The following is an 18,474-nucleotide window of genomic DNA, read 5'->3' as shown; positions in this document are numbered from 1 at the left end:
CATTCACTTAGCAGTGTTTTGATGTAGAGGCATGCTGTGTTTTGTTGTGTGATTCTTGTCCAGAACTCATGCACACTGCACAGTGTAAGGTTTCTAGCAGCAGTGTTCCTAGTTCTGGGGAGCAAATCCCAGGCTTTATGCATGGCAGGCAGATGCTCTGCCGCAGAGCTTATACCTCTAGCTGCAGTTTATAGGAAAACCCCGCTTGTGTTTCTTCTCTTGTCTTTTTCAGGGGTGAGGTTCTAGTGATCCAACCCAGGGCCTTCCACATAGTAGGGAAGAGCTCTAACACTGAGCTCCAATCCCAGCCCTATGGCTGGAGTTTCTTAAAATGTGGAGAACCTAAAAATGTAGCCCAGGCTCACCTTGAACTCACAGCGATCCTCCTGCCTCAGCGTCCTGAGTGCTGGGATTGCAAGCGTGCATCACCACACTGGGCTCAGATACAGAATTTCAGATTTGCAAATTGAAAAAGTTCTGGAAATTGGTTTCACGATAGTATGAACATATACAACTATATTGAATTATAAAGGTTTAAATGGTGAAGGTGGAATTGTTTGTTTTTGCAGTACAGAGATTAAGCTTAGGGACTTCTTGAGCTACATCCCCAGCCCTTTTTGGATTTTGAGACAATCTTACCGTGTAGTCCAGGCCAGCCTAGACAACATAGTGATACTCTGTCTAAAAAACAATCTTTGTCATAATGGTGGTTTTCAGTGCCCTCAGACTTAAAATTGTGTTCTTATAGATGTGCACTGATGTACCTCTGGGCTCCATGGTGCAGCCAGCTCGCTTTGTGTGTTCACACCTGTTCTCATGCTGAGTGGAGTACTGCCTTTGCTGTAGCCCAGTGGTGCGTTGGTGTGGGTAAGGGTAGAGGTGCTCCAGAGCAGGCAGTCACCATGCATGGTGACATCACTTTAGATGTATCCCTTGTTCCCGTTCAAGTACAACAATTTAGTATATCCCATTTATTTTGTTAGATTAGTCCAAATATGGAGCCTTAGGTCATACCACTACACTAGCAGCCTCTTTTTTGGTGTACCGCAGTTGATATCTTTTGCGGGGGGGTACTGGGGATCGAACCCAGGGCCTTGCACTTGGAAGACAGATGCATCACGATCGAGCTAAAGCCCCAGCCCCACTATCTTTTGAATATTATAGCCAGCTGTGCACACAGAAAACTAAGGCAGACAAAGTATCTTCCTATAGTGCGGCATGCTTGTAATCCCAGCACTTTGGGAACCTGAGACAGGACGGTTATAGGTTCTAGCCCAGCCTGGGTAACTTAGCCACTTAGTGAGACCCTTAGCTCAAAATAAAAAGGGCTGGGGATATAGCCCAGTGCAAAGGCTGAGGTTCCATCCCTAGTACTCCAAAAGAAAAAAAAAACTGAGATCTGTTTTATACCAACAAAAGCCATGGAAGGACTATGCATAGAGAAGCATGTGAATGGATTGGTCTTTTGTTTTTACTCTTTTTTGAGGGAGGCAGGATCTCATTATGTGACTTGGGCTGCCCTCCACCTCCTGGGCTCAGATAGTGTCTTGCCTCAGCTGCCATAGTAGCTGGTAGTACACACATCTGTCAGGTACAGGTGGTTCATACTTGGCTTATTTTTACATTTTATTTGGGGATAATTAGATTGACAGAAAGTTGCAGAAATATGCAGAAGCAGTTTCCACACACCCTTCATCCCGGCTACCGCAGCAGTAACAACCTTATAACATCAGAGCGAGGAGACTGACACTGATATGATCCGGAGCTTGTTCACAGTTATCCACAGAGGCGTGTGCGTCATTCTGTGCAGTTCTATAACCTAGAACCTATGTGTCCACCACCACATTCAACAAACAAAACCAGGGGCCAGGGATTTAGCTCAGTGGTTCTGCCGCGTGCCTCACAAGCGCAAGGACGTGAGTTCAATACCTGGTACAAAAAAAAAAGCAAATTTTTCTTTTCAGACAGGGTCTTGCTAAGTTGCCTGGCAGAGTTTGAATTTGCCATCCTCCTGCTTCAGCCTCCTAGAGTGCTAGGATTATAGGCGTGTACCATTTTGCCTGGTTGCCTCTCAAGTATGTTGCCTCCAGACATCAGAACATCTGTGTAATTCTAAAGAAGATTAGGTTGTAAAAAAACCATCAAAAAAATTTACATTAAGTTCTTCTTCTTAAATTGTGTTCCTTAGAACACTAATAGCTTTTGGGAAAACTGCAATGCACGTTAGAACATTCAATTTAAGAACTGTATGGTAGGACCTGGGTTGTAGCTCAGTGGCAGTGCATCTGCCTGGCAGGCACAAGGTCCTGAGTTCAGTCCCTGGTACCAAAACAAAACAAAAAATTATAGGGTCTTATTTTGTTTGTTTGAGGTTTTTTTTTTTTTAATAACTTTTATCCCATTCCCCCATCATCCCCCTGTTTTGTTGTTTTGTCTTGTTTTTGTATCTTAAAATTAAATGTGTTTCTACAAAAGCTAGGAAATCTTCCAGAGAAATCTCACATTACCAGGGATAGTCCCCGTCACAACAGTGAGCTTTTCCCCTCGTCCCCTCTAAGCTATGCTCACATCTGTTTTTATCATTTCAGGCAATGGGCACAACTCTTGCAGAAGTCAAAAACTCAAATGCCGATAGGGAATCTGGGCGTGAAGTGCACACATGTAATCTTCAGCACTCCAAAGCTGAAGTAGGATTACAGGTGGTCAAGGCTAGTGAGACCCTGGGCTGGGGATTTAGCTCAGTGGCATCACGCCTGCACAAGCAAAAAATACTGAGTTCTATCCCCAGTACCAAAAGAGAAAAAAAAAAAAGTAGGAAGCGGGTTAGCAGTCTAAGCAGGTGAGGCGTGTAGGGCGGAAGGCCGAGGACTTCTTTTTCTGATACAGGGTCTCACTGTGTAGTACAGGCTGGCCTAAAACTCACTGTATAGCCCAGGCTGGCCTGTTACTTGCTAAGATTCTCACCACACCTGGCCCTTCTATTTATTTATTTTTTCATGTGATATACTTGGGTGGACACTGATCTTTAGACATTCTAATTACTAATAGATGAGTTGAAGGTTAAAAATGCCAGGGTTGGACTGGGGATTTAGCTCAGTGGTGCTGCTGCCTACCTTGCAAGCTCAAGGTCCCAAGTTTGATCCCAGGTACCTTAAAGGGGGGCGTGGGGCTGGGGATTTGGCTCAGTGGTTTCGCTGCCTGCCTCACAAGGGCAAGGACCCAAGTTTGATTCCCAGTACCAAAAAAAAAAAAAAAGAGAGAGAGACAAAGTCACCAAGTGTAATGGTACATGCCTATAGTCCCAGCACTAAGGAGGCTGAAGCAGGAGGATTGCTGTGAGTTTGAGGCCAGGCTGAACTACATAGCGAGACCCTGTCTTAAAAAAACCAAACCATGGGCCGGGATTTAGCTCAGCGGTTCGGTGGCCTGCCTTGCAAGCACAAGGACCCGAGTTCAATCCCCGGTCCCAAAACAAAAAACAACAACAACAACAAAAAAGCCAGGACTAGGGATTTAGCTCAGTGGTTCTGCCACCTTCCTCGCAAGAGCAAGGACCCAAATTTGATTCCTGGTACCAAAACAAACAAAACCAAACCAAGCACCAGAAAAAAAAGAATTACAAAGTCATTTTAATCTCTCAACCTTTTTAGAGTTATAACCTGAAAGTTTAGATATTTAAAAAGTAGAGGCTAAGATGGATGTGGTGGCACATGCCTCCTGTAATCCCACCATTCTGGGAGGCTGAGGCAAGATAATCTCAAGCTTGTGCCTAGCTTGTCCAGCTGAGCAACATAGCAACACCTGGTCTCAAAATAAAAAAAGATTTGAAGATGTAGTTCAGTTGTAAAGTGTCTCTGAATCTTTCTGCTAATTAAATTGAAAGAAAAAATTTTTGAAAAAGTCTCTCCTAGCTACTGTCTCCCTGCAGGATTCTGCTGCGTACTCTACAAAAAATAAATCAGATTTTCCTGATTTTTAGAAAAATTGTTCTAAGATTTTTACTTCAGCTTTTAGTGGACTCACCCTAGAGTAGGCAGTGTGTACCAGATTTTGTACTCTGAGGGCAGTGTCTAATCTGCAGGGTTACTGACTGGAGCGGTAAGGGCCTGAGTCAGCAGCTCCCTATGGATGACCACGGGTCTTAGCAGTGATCCAGACCACCTTGAATTCAGCTGATGGTGAGATGGTCACTTCCCCAGTGTGACATTTTCTCACAGTGACCAGCAAGTCACCTGTTGTCGACCCGTTGTTGTCAGTATAGCTGGTCAGTGACTTGACAAAGACAGAATGATCACTGCTGTCCTTATTTATTTAGTTAGTTAGTTAGGGGATTTTTGGTTGGTTGGTTGGTTTTTGTTTGTTTTTAATTTTTCTCTTATATGGGCACAAGTGAAGCCCTCCTGTGGCCTACTCTCTAGAAGGCTTCTCTGCTGTTAGCAAGGGAAACATAAGGCAGCCGGGAGACCATCAGGGTCTCACTTGAGCTCTTTACCCACAGGACTCCCAAGTGGTTGGAATTCTTGAAATCTGGCTCGGGGGCTCAGGGCAGTGTCCCCAGAGGAGCACTTTGTGGGCTGTTTGCTGCCAGCGCTGGGGCGGCCCAAGCATTGATTTCTCAAAATTGTGCACAGTGGGTTTGATGGTTTGCATGAGGGGACCTGACCTACAGAGCCACGTAAAGCTTGATTGTTTTAATGTTTGGGTTTTTAATTTTTAAAAATATTCTAGGGGAGGGATCAGGGATTTAGTTAGTGGTTCTGCCACCTGCTTCACTAAGTGCAAGGACCCGAGTTTGATCCCTGGTACAAAAAAAAAAAAAAAATTCTAGGGATAAGACAAGGAACACTTGTTTTTTTTCTTTTTTTGTTGTGGGGTTCTCTTCAGAAATTTTCTTGCTTATTGGAAAATAGACCACATTCCATCAACTCTCCCTTGCCATGAAGTCTCCTGTTTTGTTTTGTTTTGTTTGAGACAGGGTCTCACTGTGTAGTTCAGGCTGCCTTGAACTCTCTATGTAGCCCCAGGCTGGTCTCGAACTCACAGCAATCCTCCTGCCTCAGCCTCCGGAGTGCTGGGGTTACAGGTGTGTGCCACCACACCCTCCCTGTTCTCCATGTCTTAATTGTCATAGTGCCTTTTAAGTCCTACAAGTCAGGGCAGTTGTCTTGGAAAATCTGTTAGCTGGCTATCAGTGTTCTACAAGGTGTCCTTTACATGTTTAGTTCCTCCAGAAGGGCAGAATGCTACAAAAGCTCCACTAACTTCAGTTTTTCCCTACCAGTTGCTTTTCGGCTGTACGATCTGGATAAAGATGACAAGATCTCCCGTGATGAACTGTTACAGGTATGTGGGAGCACTCCATGGAGACTTGTGTTTTGGGCCCTGGCTGCTTATTTTTGTGGGCAGTAATTGTTCCTCCTGTCACCAAGCATTTTTTAACACCTGCTGTGTACAGAATCCTGTACTAGATGAAAGGCGAGCATATCACCTGGGGAAATTTGAAGTGGCTCATTGAGTTACTGCAGGCATGTTTCCGCCATTTACAAGCTGCCTGAGTGTCTGCAGTGCCTGACTAACAGGTGAAATATGTGACATGGGTTTAGGTCATGGGTGTCCACCCTTTTGGCTTGCCTGGGCAAGATAAAGAGAACTTGGGCCACCTATGAAATATATAATGTAGTCAATGTATGTATGTAATAAAACTAGCTGGGTGTGGTGGTACACACCTGAGGCTAAGGCAGGAGGATTGCACTGAGTTCCAGGCCACCTTGGCTGAACTACACAGTTGAGACCCTGTCTCAAAATAAAAAAATTAAAGAGTAACAAAATCATTTTTTCCTGTTTATTCATTTGTAGTTATTTTTATTTGTAGCACAAGGGATTGAACCCCAGGCCTTTGCCCTGAGGTACATACGTCCCCAGCCCTTTTTTATTTTGAGACAGGCTCTCCAAGTTACCCAAGCTGGACTAGAACTTGCTGTCCTGCCTAAGCCTCCCAGAGTGCTCTGATTATAGACATTCACCACTACTCCCCACTATGTCAAAACATTATTTATTTATTCATTCATTCATTCATTCATTCAGTACTGGGGATTGAAATCAGGACCTTGTGCTTGTGAGGCAGTCAGCGGAACCATTGAGCTACATCCCTGGCCCAAAAAATTATTGACCTAATTTTAGTCTTCATGTGCTTCATGCTTCAAAATAGTTGTTCACAAATGTCTATATTGCCAAAAAGAGAAAATCACAAATTCAAGCTCTGCCTAAGCAATATAATGACTTAGGAAGACCATGTCTCAAAATTTTAAAAAATTTAAAATGCTGGGGACATAGCTCAGTGCAAAGAAATAGAAATAACTGAGCATGGTGGCACACGCCTATAATCCCAGCACTCAGGAAGCTGAGGCAGGAGGATCGCTATGAGTTCAAGACCAGCCTGGGCTATATAGTGAGTTCCAGGTCAGTCTCAGCTACATAGTGAGACCCTGTCTCAAAACAAAACAAAAGAAATAGAAATAGAAGTTGATTCGGAGTTGCTCCTTCATGGGCTCCTGAAGTCTTGAGAGATCCTCTGGTCCAGATCTGGCTGCCAAAATGATGTTTGGGTGTGGAGGGCCCACTTATTTTCTACTGTGAGGCAAAGAAATCCTGGGGCAGGAGTGGGGGGAGACCATGTGACTCAGTGCCACCAGAGTGTCCTGGGCCCCAGAATGAAGGGAACACGTACCCCTAGACTCTCGGGGTACCAGACAGCTAGTTCTATCCAAGCACAAAGAGGATATGAACATCTTGCCAAAGTGAGAGAAAGAACAAAGTTTATCTCTCTAGATGCTGCAATTTCTGAAGCATTTGCCACTTTGCAGTTCTTAGTTACTTGGTGGGTGTTGAAAAGTTTGTGGTAAGTTTATCCTAAGGACTAGTCATGTTTTATTTTGTTCTGTTTTGTTCATATAGAGTCTTGCTATGTAATTCAAGCTGGCCTTGAACTCACTGTTTAGCCCAAGCTGGCTTGAACTTGGCAATAAGCCTCCTGGCTCAGCCTTCCTAATACTGGGATTACAGACGCCCTAATTGCACGCCTGGCGTAAGAAATCATATTTCTTAATATGATTCTTGAGAAATATCCTGGTTGAACTTTTGGAGGGTTTGGGTTTTTTATAATTTATTTGGAGGGGTCAATTTTAAATAGATACTGTTGTATATTGTTTATACTTCAATGTAGTTGATGGGCGGGGTATGTATGTAGCTCAGTGTCGCAAGGTCTTGAGTTCAATTCCTGATACCCAAAAAAAGGTAGTTGCTGCACTCTTAACTCATTTTATGAGACTAACATGACTTTGACATAAAAACCTTGTAACAATACTAAAAGAAAAGAAGGCCAAGGATATATCTCAGGGGTACCACGCCTGCCTGGCAAGCACAAGGTCCTGGGTTTGATCCCCATTACCGAAATAAAAAAAAGAAATATAAGTCATTATGCAGTAAAGGAAAGAAATTTACAGCCCAACCTCTTTTATTTAAATACATGTAAAAAATTCTAAAACAAAAGCTGGACACCATGGCACATGCCTATAATCCCAGCTACATGAGGATAGACAGGAGGATTGTGCGTTTGAGGCCAGCGTGGACAACTTGGTGACATTAGCAACAACCTGTCTCAAAAAATAAAAAGGCTAGCGATGTAGCTCAGTGGTAAAACATCCCTAGGTTTGTTCTCCTCTGCCCCTCCCCCAAAAAAGAATCTTAAACTGTTGCTGGGTGTGGTAGTTATGGTTGAAATTCAAAGATCAGTCATTACCATGTTACACTAAGGAAAAGAACTTGGTCTTTTCCATTGAAAAAAGCATTTAATAAAATTCATAATTTTAAATAAATTTTTTTTTTTTTGATACAGGGTCTTACTATATAATTGAGACTGACCTGGAACTTACTGTGTAGCCCAGGCTAGTCTCAAACTCACAACCATCCTCCTGCCTCAGCCTCCTGCGTGCTGGAATTACAGGCGTGCACTACCACGCCTGGCTTTAAATAACTTTTAAAACCAGAAATAACAGGAACTTTTCTTAAATTGACACTGACTATATACAAAAACCCTCACCAAGCCAGGCATGGTGGTGCATGGCTATAATCCCGGCACTCAGAAGGCAAAAAGATGTCTGTGAGTTCAAGGCCAGCCTGAACTACAGAGCAAGACTCTGTCTCAAAAAGCCAAACCAGGACCAGGGATTTAGCTCAGTGGTGCTGCACCTGCCTGGCAAGCACAAGGTCCTAAGGTTGATCCTGGTACCAGACAAAACAGTACCTCTTACCAGCCAGGCATGGTGGCATAGGCCTTTAGTACCAGCACTCAACATGCTAGTTTCCCACTTGTTAATAAACTTCCCAGGGGAACAGTGAGTGGCAGCCTGAGCTGAGGGAGGAATCCTGAGCTGAAATGGAGACCTCAACAGACAGCTACTGACACTGGTTACTGGGACCCAAATCAGCCCATCTCTGGGTCCTTGGGTCTTTAGTAGACCAGGTGCAATGATGTTTCAGATGCACCATAGCCATCCCCCACTTGTATGTGCTGCAAACTGCACATACATAACCCAGTCTGAGATTCTAAAAATAAAATACATAGAATATGATGGGACCAAGAGCTGAACAGGCTACAGTGTGAAGATGGATTCCTGTTTGGCCATTCTGTCAGGGTAGAGAGCAGTGGTTTGGCCCAAGTGGTCTTTGCTAGATCTGCCTTTTTAAAAATCTTTTAGGCCCAGGGATTATTCAGTGGTTCTGCTGCCTGCCTCTCAAGTGCAAGGTCCCGAGTTTGATCACCAGTACTAAAAAACAAAAATGAAAAATAAATTTTTTAAAGAGTGCATAGCCCTGGGTTCAATCCCCAGTGCTGAAAAATAAACAAGAAAACTTGTGGCAAGTAGGTTCTTCATTATGCTTGATAGTGAAATAATGTTAAATTCTCTGCTCAATTCTGAAAGTCCTTTAGGTTTGCTTATCATCACTGGGCATGGTGACACATCTATAATCCCAGCAGTAGAGAGGCTGAGGAGGATTACAAGATCAAAGACAGCTTGGGCTACATACATAGCAAGTTCAAAGCCAGCATGGACTACATAGCAGTACCCTGTCTCAAAAATAAGTGCTTGAGCTGGGGATTTAGTTCAGTGGAGCTGTGCCTGTCTCTCAAGTGCAAGGTCCTGAGTTCAATCCCCGGTACTGCGGGGGGGGAAAGTATTTATTGTTTTTCGAAGGGGGGACCTCGGCATGTACAGTAACCCTTTATGCTTCTTGGCTTAATATGCTTCCTCAAAAGGAGACTGCCTTGGGAAGGGATTCCAGAAAGTTCCATCAAACTGAACTTGTTTGCCTTATGTAATAGAAGTCTGGGAATAGGTTGACTAGACTGGTACAGTAACTGCATAATATCCAGGTGCTTGGGTGCTGCTCTATTTTTGCTCTGGCCCATGTAGCACATATGATACCCCTCAGAGCCCCAAAATGGCTACTGTGCCTCTACATCTGCAACCTGTGCAGGAAGAATAGGAACCAGCAAAATGCAAAGGACTCTCTCCTGGTGAGGTGTTACCTTCCTATTCAGTGCCTTGGTCCACATCCTTGCCTCAAATAGCCCAGATGAAGAGGAGACAGTTTTCTGGCTGTTAAATGTAAGAGCATCAGAGGAAAGAGAGTTGAGGCAGCTTTCATTTTAATCTAGTCAAGTCCCTGTGATTCTCAAATTCCCAGCAGTGCCCAACTCTTGACCTTGTAGGTGCTACGCATGATGGTTGGTGTGAACATCTCAGATGAGCAGCTGGGCAGCATTGCAGACAGGACCATCCAGGAGGCTGACCAGGATGGGGACAGTGCCATATCATTCACAGAGTTTGTTAAGGTCAGTCAGTCACCTCTTATTTTGAAAAAGTTAAATTGTAGGAGGTTGGAGAAGATATTATTTGGGAAAATACTTGGGGTGGTTTTTTGCTTCCTAACTGTAACTGGGTTTGATTTTCTTATTCCAGGTTTTGGAGAAGGTGGATGTAGAACAGAAAATGAGCATCCGGTTTCTTCACTAAAGGACACAGACCAAACTATTCCTTGGTGTCTAGTATTTAAGAACTGGAACTTTAAGAGTCCTCCTGTCTGCCCGCCCCATCTCTCCCCTTCTCCCGAAGTACCACTGTGGTTGCATGGTGACCCCAAACGTCTGCCCATCCAGACCCTCCCTGTATATAAACTTGCCTTACAGAAGGGTACATCCGGCCTCTTTCTGTTCAGTAGCTGTCCACCACCTCTTTATTTCTTGGCACCATCTTTCCTTCTTGTGCTGTGAAACGCCACCCATCCATCCAGTCTGAGAAGGGGAGAGGGAATCATGCCCAGAACGGGCCAGCAGAGCTTTCGCTGGGTGGAGATGTAGCTGTGCTGCCTTCGCTGCAGCGAGGTTCCTCCTGTGCATCCTTGGCTTTCCATTTCCTTCTCACCCAACCTACCATCCTGCTGAGCCTCACAGTGCCCCCCGTTCTACCTGACGCCCAAAGCTATGCCTGTTAAATCTGTTTCTGACTTGGCAGAATGGTTCAGAGGTCTGGCCGTTTTTATCTACCTTCCCTCTTAAATGGGTCTCTGGGATGCTGCCTTTCTAGGTAGGAGCCTTCCAGGAACCAACACTTCTCTTGGAGGAATGTGACCCTCTCTTGTCTCTTGCACTGTTTGTCACCAAAGGGCTTCTAAGTGGAAATGTCCTTGAAAGGTCACCTTGGTGGCTTGCCCGGGTTACTCTACCTCTGGCTTCTGATTCTCAGCTTACACACCTACATGGCTTCTCTTGTGAGTGCTATGCTAACTGTTCAGAAAATGGTCACAGTTCTGCAGGTCTGCTTAGCTTTGGGTCACTGTCCACACCAGAGTGACTGCAGAGCTGCTGGGAACGTTTCATGGCTCTTTGAGCAAGGAAACTGGGAGCCCTTAGCACGTCCTGCACTCACACTGCAGCATGGCATATGTCTTGGTGTGATGACACTGGAAGATCTCGCCCTTTTACATTTCCAAGTAGAGCGACTAGTGTCACGGAAGTGCCTAACATCCCAGTCCAAGAGAATTAAAGATTAGCCTCAGTGTCCTGAAGTTCTGCACAAAATTCTTTGGTGGGGGGATACTGGGAATCAAACTCGGGACCTTGCGTTTGTGAAGCAGGCATGGAGCTAAATCCCTGGCCCACAAAATTCTATAGAATCTTATACTTGGCAGTTGTTAATGTGGAAGCCATAGTCAGCTCCTACTATAGCCCAAAGCATTGAATGTATTGTCGTCTTTGCTGCCTGGTTACATGACCCTCCTAGCTCCTGTCTCGACTACTACTAATCCCTTGGGGTCAAGGGGTCTGGCAATGGTGGCATTGAGGTCATGAAGTGAGCCAGAGCAATTTCTCTGCCAAAGCCAGCTCAGATCCTGTTGAATTGGGCCATTGCCATCTTCTGTCTTGTGAGTCCCTTTGTCCATACATCTGTCTTTTGCTGACTGTGACTGGCTGCTGCTTGCTTGTTCCCTTGCTGTCCCAGATGTGCGAACCATTCTTTAGGAGATGAACTGCTAAAAAATAACCAGTGCAAAGGGATGAACAAAGGTGGGAAATGGGAGTGGCCAGGCTGGATGGTGTAAGTATAAATGCAAAGGAATTCTTTATGAGGTATCACCCTAGCTCCGTGAGCAAAGTGAAGTGATAACAGGAATTATACAAAGGGAAGAACTGTATGCTAGTGACCTGTTAGGAGTTAGAAACTCTTCCTAAGATTATGGCTCCCCCCTCCCCACATCTGTCTGTATAGCAAACTGTTTTAATCCACAGTTGTGCCTTACTGTCCCATTAAAATTGTATTGTTTGATCTGTCAATAAATACTTGGGGTTAAAACGAGATGACTTGGGGCTTTTCCCTGTGTCTTTACAGGAATTTTGTGTAGCTCAGTCTCAGGTCTGTGTGTGCGCCTTGTGGTGCAGGGGACTCTGCTTATTCCCAGCCTGTAAGATTCACCCCGAGGCTCACACTGTCTGCTTCCATGCTGCACAGCTTTCTCACCCTTTTCCTCTTCCTCTTCATTCCAGGTAAAATTCAACTTCTTTTCTTGTCTCCCTAGAGCCATGAAGGGGACTTTACAAAAAAGGAGATGCTAAGAAAAACTGGATAGCCCATAGACGGATAACCCAAAGCAGCCTGCCTATTCTCCCCAAAGGTTTTTTAACCAAAGTCAGTAAGACAGACCTCAAGTCTGGGGTCCCAAGCAGTCTCTTATCTCGGTCATGCAGTCCTGGGGGTCTTGGCTGCAAGAAGCAAATCCTCAAAATATTGAAGAACAGACAACTTAGGATGGTTTGCTCGGAACTTGGTTAAGTCTCATCAAGTGCCTCTCCAAAAAGAGTGGGAGAGTTCTTGAAGCCCTGTGGTAGATGGGTCCGTGTGAGTTAACCCGTCTACCCTGTCAGGATCTGTCCATTTATTTATTTATTTTTATTTTTGGGGCACCAGGGATCGAACTCAGGCCCTTGCACTTGCAAGGCAGGCGGCAGAATCACTGAGCTAAGTCCCCAGCCTGGGGATCTGTCCATTTAAAAGCAAAGATTAGGGCCAGGGATTTAGCTCAGTGATTCATTTAGTTCCATTGCCCCCCTCGCAAGTGCAAGGTCCCTGAGTTCAGTCCCAGGTACAAAGATAAAAAGCAGATGGGCTGACTCACAGTGGCTAGTGGGATGCTGGAGAAAGCATCCGTCAGATCCGATACAGTCCTCCAACAGTCTTGTTTTCCCCCGTGGCCCTTGCATAGTGGCAGACTAGCCTGAGAGTGGCCCCTACTATTGTAGTGACCATGGGCTCCTGGGGGCCAAAAGCAAAGAAGCCCTGGCCCCATCCATCTTTTCCTTCTCCCTTGGCAGAACTAAAGCTCTTTTTTTATTTCCTCTCCAGTGTCCAAACTGGCTGAACCTAGCACATTGATCCCTTTCTAATTGGGGCCACCCCTTCTTGGCCCTTATGACTGCAGCTAAAATACTTGCCTGCCTTTTTATTTTTTTGTGGTACTGGGGATTGAACTCGGGACCTTGCACTTGTGAAGCAGGCAGCAGAACCACTGAGCTAAATCCCCAGCCCTTGCCTGCCTTTTTAGACAAAATTTCAGCCTGCCTTCTGGACACTAGCTGGGCTTGTTTCTGCTTTTCTGAGTCTCAGTTACCATAAACCTTCTGAGCTGTTTCAGCAACTGGCAAGTATTCATTCCTGCAAACACTTTTACTTTCTGTAACTTTTTCCTAATATCAGGAGTGGACTGTCAGACAAAAGCCAAATGCACTGCCTGAGTATTTTCAGAGGTCAGTAGATCGAAAGGATCATACACCTGGACAGCCTCCAGGAGTCGCTCGAGGAATGTTCCTGGAGTCTCATTTGGCCCCTGAATTACATCGGTGGTCATAGACTAATAGGCTTCTGAGCCACCGCTCACAACCGTGGTACTTTTTCAAGGCTTCCCTCCCCTCTTTCATACTTGTCCTCCACTCACGTCGAGTGGAAGGAAAAAACCTGGTTAATCCTGGCCCAGTGAGTCTCCTCCGATTCTCCGGCTGGGACCAGAGACTTCCAAGTGGCTGCTGTGACCCTTCCCTTTTTTTCCCAGTAAATGGTGTTATCAATAATTGTGAACAGTCATCCCAGTTAGATTGATGGGTTTGGAGGGCAGAGTCCATGAGATCTGGCACAGCCTGAGGTTTTTTTCAGAGAAATGGAGGAATTGGGGATTTCCAGTTGAACAGATCAGAGGGAATATTTACTAGAAAGGATGGTCAGAGTTTCCGTTTGCCTCAAGGAAAGGAAGGTGGCAGGCAGACTGTCCTTCCGGCCGATCCCGACACCTCAGATAACAGGGGACCTGAGAAAACCTCCCTGGGGCTGAGGGTCCTGAGGAAGAGACTTTAGGAGAGGCCACAGGTCTAGGGGTGTTAGATGGGGGAGGCAGTTCATCATTCCCATCATCCGACAGCAGTAGGACCCAGGGGAGTCGACAAATCCCAGGGAGCTGAGCCGGTGACTAGGACTGGCGCTGCAGGCCAATGCCTGGCACAGGCCCACGGCCAAGGCAGAGGGTGAGGGTCAGTGACAACCAGGAGTCGCTGTAAGGGTACTGATCAGGGTGGCCTGGTTTCCTGGGCATTACATCCCATATTCCACAGGCTACCTGAGGATCAAAAGACTCTATATCTGGGCCACTGTATTTCACTTAGGGAGCGCAGTCGGCTCATTTTAGAGTCACACCATGTCGGCCAGATAAACCCTCAGAGAAGTGAGATGACTTGCAGTGGAGGGGAGTTTGGGATTTAACCTGGGAACCTCCCATAATAAAAGGAAAAAACACAATCAGGCAAGGAGTCAAGAAAAGGATCTAAAGAAATCATGAGGGCTGGGGATTTAGCTCAGTGTGCCACCACCTGTCTTGCAAGCACAAGGTCCTGAGTTTGATCCCAGATACAAAAAACAAAAAATAAAAAAATCTTGAATTTAAGAGGAGTCCTGGTCTGAGGAATGATGAGATGACATATGAGTCTGTCTTGAGTCCTGGACATCCAAAAAACTGACCTAAAGCTAGGCGTGGTGGCACACACCTATAATCCCAGCACTTGGGAGGCTGAGGCAGGAGGATCGCTGTGAACTCAAGAGCAGCCTGGGCTACATAGTGAGTTCCAGGTCAGTCTCAACTACATAGTGAGACCCTGTTGCAAAAAAAAAAAAAAAAAAAAAAAGCTGACCTATAGGCCAAAAGTGGGTCATTAAGGGTTAAGGAGAGCCCAAAGATGGTGCAGAAGGGAATTTCCAAGAGAGTGCCAGTGGCACCAATTTCCCTAAAGACAAGACTGATGCAGGAGAAAAAGACCTCCCTTATATGTGGCAAGGGCTATAGTCAACCTCTAGTTATAAATAAGGCACCAGGGCAGGCTGGGGAACAGAGCAGGTTGAAAATCAGGACCTCAGTATTTATTTTTTTTCTTTTCTCATTGAGTTTTCAGTATTTCTTCATGTGACCACAGTAAGGGTGATAATGCCATTCCTCAAAACAAATGAATTTCAGAAAAAATAACCTTATTCCTTAATGGCCCTAGGGGTGGCTAGAAGACAGAGTTCGTAAGGAGGGAGGCTGCAGGACCAAGGGAAGGCAGAAATCAGATTAAGGTTAGGGGTGGGTGACTGAAACCTTTAGGGCCCAACCTAACTGCAGCCTAAAGTTTATATGAAAACAAATGTGAAACTTTAGGAGAGGCCCTCTCATAAAATCTTTACGGTATAAAATGAAGGGGGCATTTTCCAAGAGGGAAAACAGGCAAATGACAGATGAATTAGGAGAACTTTACCTTCCCCAGGACACAAAGCTACAGCAGGAATTGACCTTGTGACAAGAAGAGGTTAGACACGGAGGAGGTGCCAAACACTTAAGACCAAGACAAAAGGGACAACTCCTTTGAACCAAAACCAAGTCTCTGAATTAACTCTATCTTATCCCTTCCTAGTTTTCTCTCATCAAGCGTCAAAAAGAAGTCAGGTCCGAGGCGACAGGGACACAAGACAATCAGATGTGAAACAAAACTTTCAGCCGTCACTCGGCTACCTGTGATCGCTACCACTGGCCACTGGGGGGGTCGCTCAGCTTGAGTCCTCGATCACCCAGGGACTTCCCCAGTCGACCTCCCGACCTTTTATCTGAAGTTTTTGGTGTGTTTTTGGTACCGGGAACGAACTCGGGACCTTGCATTTGTGAGGCAGGCGGTGGAACCACTGAGCTACATGCCCAGCTCCCAACTTTTACTTGGGACCGTCCATAAGGGCCCACCACAGGGTAGTCCTCCCAAAACCAAAACAGAAAAACAAAACCATAAACAGACAAGAGATTTATCTCCAAGAGGAGGATTTAACATACATTTTAAGACGGTAGGCCCAGACTTAGCCTCCGCACATGGTGTTTAATGTATGTATTGAGCCTACAATCTGTACAATGGAGTAACAGAAACGGTAAATATGGAGGAAGTGGGTGGGGAAACGTGCCGGTGACGAGAGGTGGAACAAAAGGCGTATCTTAAGTGCCAATCAGAGGGCTTGGGTCCAGAGACTTGATGTGAGCAGTACCCAGGGAGATAAAATGTCTTTCCCTGTACCACCCGTTTGGCCTGGTCCCAGAAGATAACTTTTTTGTACGGAATGGATACCTGGCTGGGGATTCAGCTCGGTGGTTCCGCCGCCTGCCTTGCAATCGCAAGGACCGGAGTTCGATCCCGGTACCAAAAAAAAAAAAAAACAAAAATAAAAAACCCAGAATGGATACTCTGAAGGTCAGTAAGATAAGCGACAGATAAGCAAGACCCCCTCTGAGTCAGACGTTCAGCAGAAAGCTTGAGAAAAACTGTGGGCCCAAGGTCTTTGGACTGAACGGCCTCCCGGACTAGGAGCTGAGCTGAGCCGAGCTCAGGACAGACCTAACCCTCCTTTCAGAGAAGACACGTGCTCCTTCGTTGTGGGCCATGGGCAAATCAGTGTATTGTTTTTATTGATCTCTACAAGCATTCACTCACTCATACATCAACCACACAGAGTTCAAACATCCCCCCAGCCCCACCCCCGTTACTGACTGACAACAGAATTCAAACAGAATAAGCTTTTTTTTTTGTACTGGGGATTTAACTTGGAACCTTACACTTTCAAGGCAGGCAGCAGAACCGTTGAGCTAAATGCCCAGTCCCAGAATAAACATTCTTTTGTTGTTGTTTGTTTGTTTTTTGAGACAGGGTCTCACTATGTAGTTGAGACTCACCTGGAACTCACTATGTAGCCCAGGCTGGTCTCGAACTCACAGCGATCCTCCTGCCTCAGCCTCCCAAGTGCTGTGATTACAGGTGTGCACCACCAAAATAAGCATTTTTAAAGCCAAAGCCAAACAGAATGCTTATCGGGTTGATCAGGCCCCATGCCACCCGTTACAGTGGACATCCAGAACCAGAGCCAACTAAAGAGAGTGCCCAGGGGAGTTAGCTCTGATGGCCAATTACCACCCAAACAATGTGTCCTTGGTCCCATTGAGTTTGGTGACCACTACATGGTGGACAGAGGCCCCTCCCCAGTCCCAGAGAGATGGATAAATCTTCAAGGGTGTGTCATCTCTTCACAGTTTTGGGGGAGGGTCGCCATTCCCCTCTGCGGGGGTTACGACTGATGATCAAATGATCAGTGCAGTTGATCATCCCGGATGAGTCCCCACGTGAAACAGCAAAATTCTCCACTCAGCTGAATTAGCTCCTTACCTTTAGTCTGACGATGGAAACCACACCAGGAGCCGTGGAGACAAAGTGATAGCTTTATTTACACTGGCGGACCAGTCTGCCAGTTCGCATTCCCACTTGGGGGACTGGACCTGTCCAGAGCTCAGCGGAGGAGGATATACTCTTTGGAAGGGGTGGGGCTGCAGATAGGGCACGTCTGACGTACATTCATTGGTTCCATAGTCTGAAAATTTGTTAGCATGTGGGTTCATCTGTACCCAGGCGTGTGAGGCAGGACAGACCTGGACAAGTTGAGCAAAGGAAATTTCAAGTAGGGAATTTCCCATAGTGAGTCCAGCTCGAACGATGGAGACAAAATTCCCCTTTCAACATAAATGTGCCAAGCTTATAGACAGATTGGAATTCTTAGCCATTGCTGATGGAAAAGTAAAAGAGTACCACCAATTTGGAAAACAATTCTTCTGCTGGATTGTTACTACATCTGCAGTGTGATTCCTGGGGACACACCAGAGACAAAAACATCTGTTCAGAGCGAAAACAAACACTTGCCCAAGAATGTCCATAGTAGCATTATTCTGATAGCCAGTCTGGGTCTGTTTGCGAAACTGACTCCATTTGGGTAAAGTCCAGTGATTCCCTGCTGTGGCCTTCCCCTTCCTCCTCGGGAGACCACACATCCTGTGTGTGTCTGCAACTATGTTATCTTTACTACCTTGTAAACAGAAGACCTGCACCTATGTGATCCTTTGTTTTAACTAAACTGTGTGAAACTGTCCCTGACCCCCACTGACTTAGCAGAGTTCTGCTCCTGTGAATTTCTGCTTGTGCTCCTCCCCTCTGTTCCCTACCCAAGTAGAAGAGTCCTTAAAAGGACCCTGCAAACTGCCTTTCCTTTGTCCAGAGTTTTTGGAGGCCTGAGCCCACTTTGGACCGCTGTCTATGATGATAAAGGATTCCATTTAATTCAGAGTGTGGTGCATCTCTATAGTTCCAACTCACCAGACCTTATAACAATTCACCTTAGTCAAAAAGTAGAAGCCAGGCCTGATGTTGCATACTTGTAAACCAGCTAACATGAATGAAATAATTGTGTGTGTGTGTGTGTGTGTGTGTGTGTGTGTGTGTGTGTGTGTGTGTGTGTGTGTGTGAGAGGGGGTTTTGCTCTGTAG

At 45.6% G+C, this 18,474-nt stretch overlaps 1 protein-coding gene across 2 annotated transcripts in view; it reads left to right on the top strand.

Annotated features, from left to right (window-relative positions):
* Chp1 (calcineurin like EF-hand protein 1) overlaps positions 1–11,915 on the top strand; it is a 38,404-nt gene extending 26,489 nt beyond the window's left edge. For both annotated transcript variants that reach the window (XM_010624715.2, XM_033765008.1), the window contains exons 5-7: positions 5,282–5,343; positions 9,773–9,895; positions 10,023–11,915. In XM_010624715.2, the coding sequence (XP_010623017.1) occupies positions 5,282–5,343; positions 9,773–9,895; positions 10,023–10,076 (239 nt within the window). In that variant the 3' untranslated portion in view covers positions 10,077–11,915. The remainder of the gene's footprint in view (positions 1–5,281; positions 5,344–9,772; positions 9,896–10,022) is intronic.
* Positions 11,916–18,474: the final 6,559 nt, after the last annotated feature.

Source organism: Fukomys damarensis, unplaced genomic scaffold (genome assembly GCF_012274545.1).
Source record: "Fukomys damarensis isolate Sample0158 unplaced genomic scaffold, DMR_v1.0_HiC HiC_scaffold_17, whole genome shotgun sequence".
In the NCBI taxonomy this organism is placed as follows: domain Eukaryota; kingdom Metazoa; phylum Chordata; class Mammalia; order Rodentia; family Bathyergidae; genus Fukomys; species Fukomys damarensis.
This window is presented reverse-complemented; position numbering and strand designations above follow the sequence as displayed.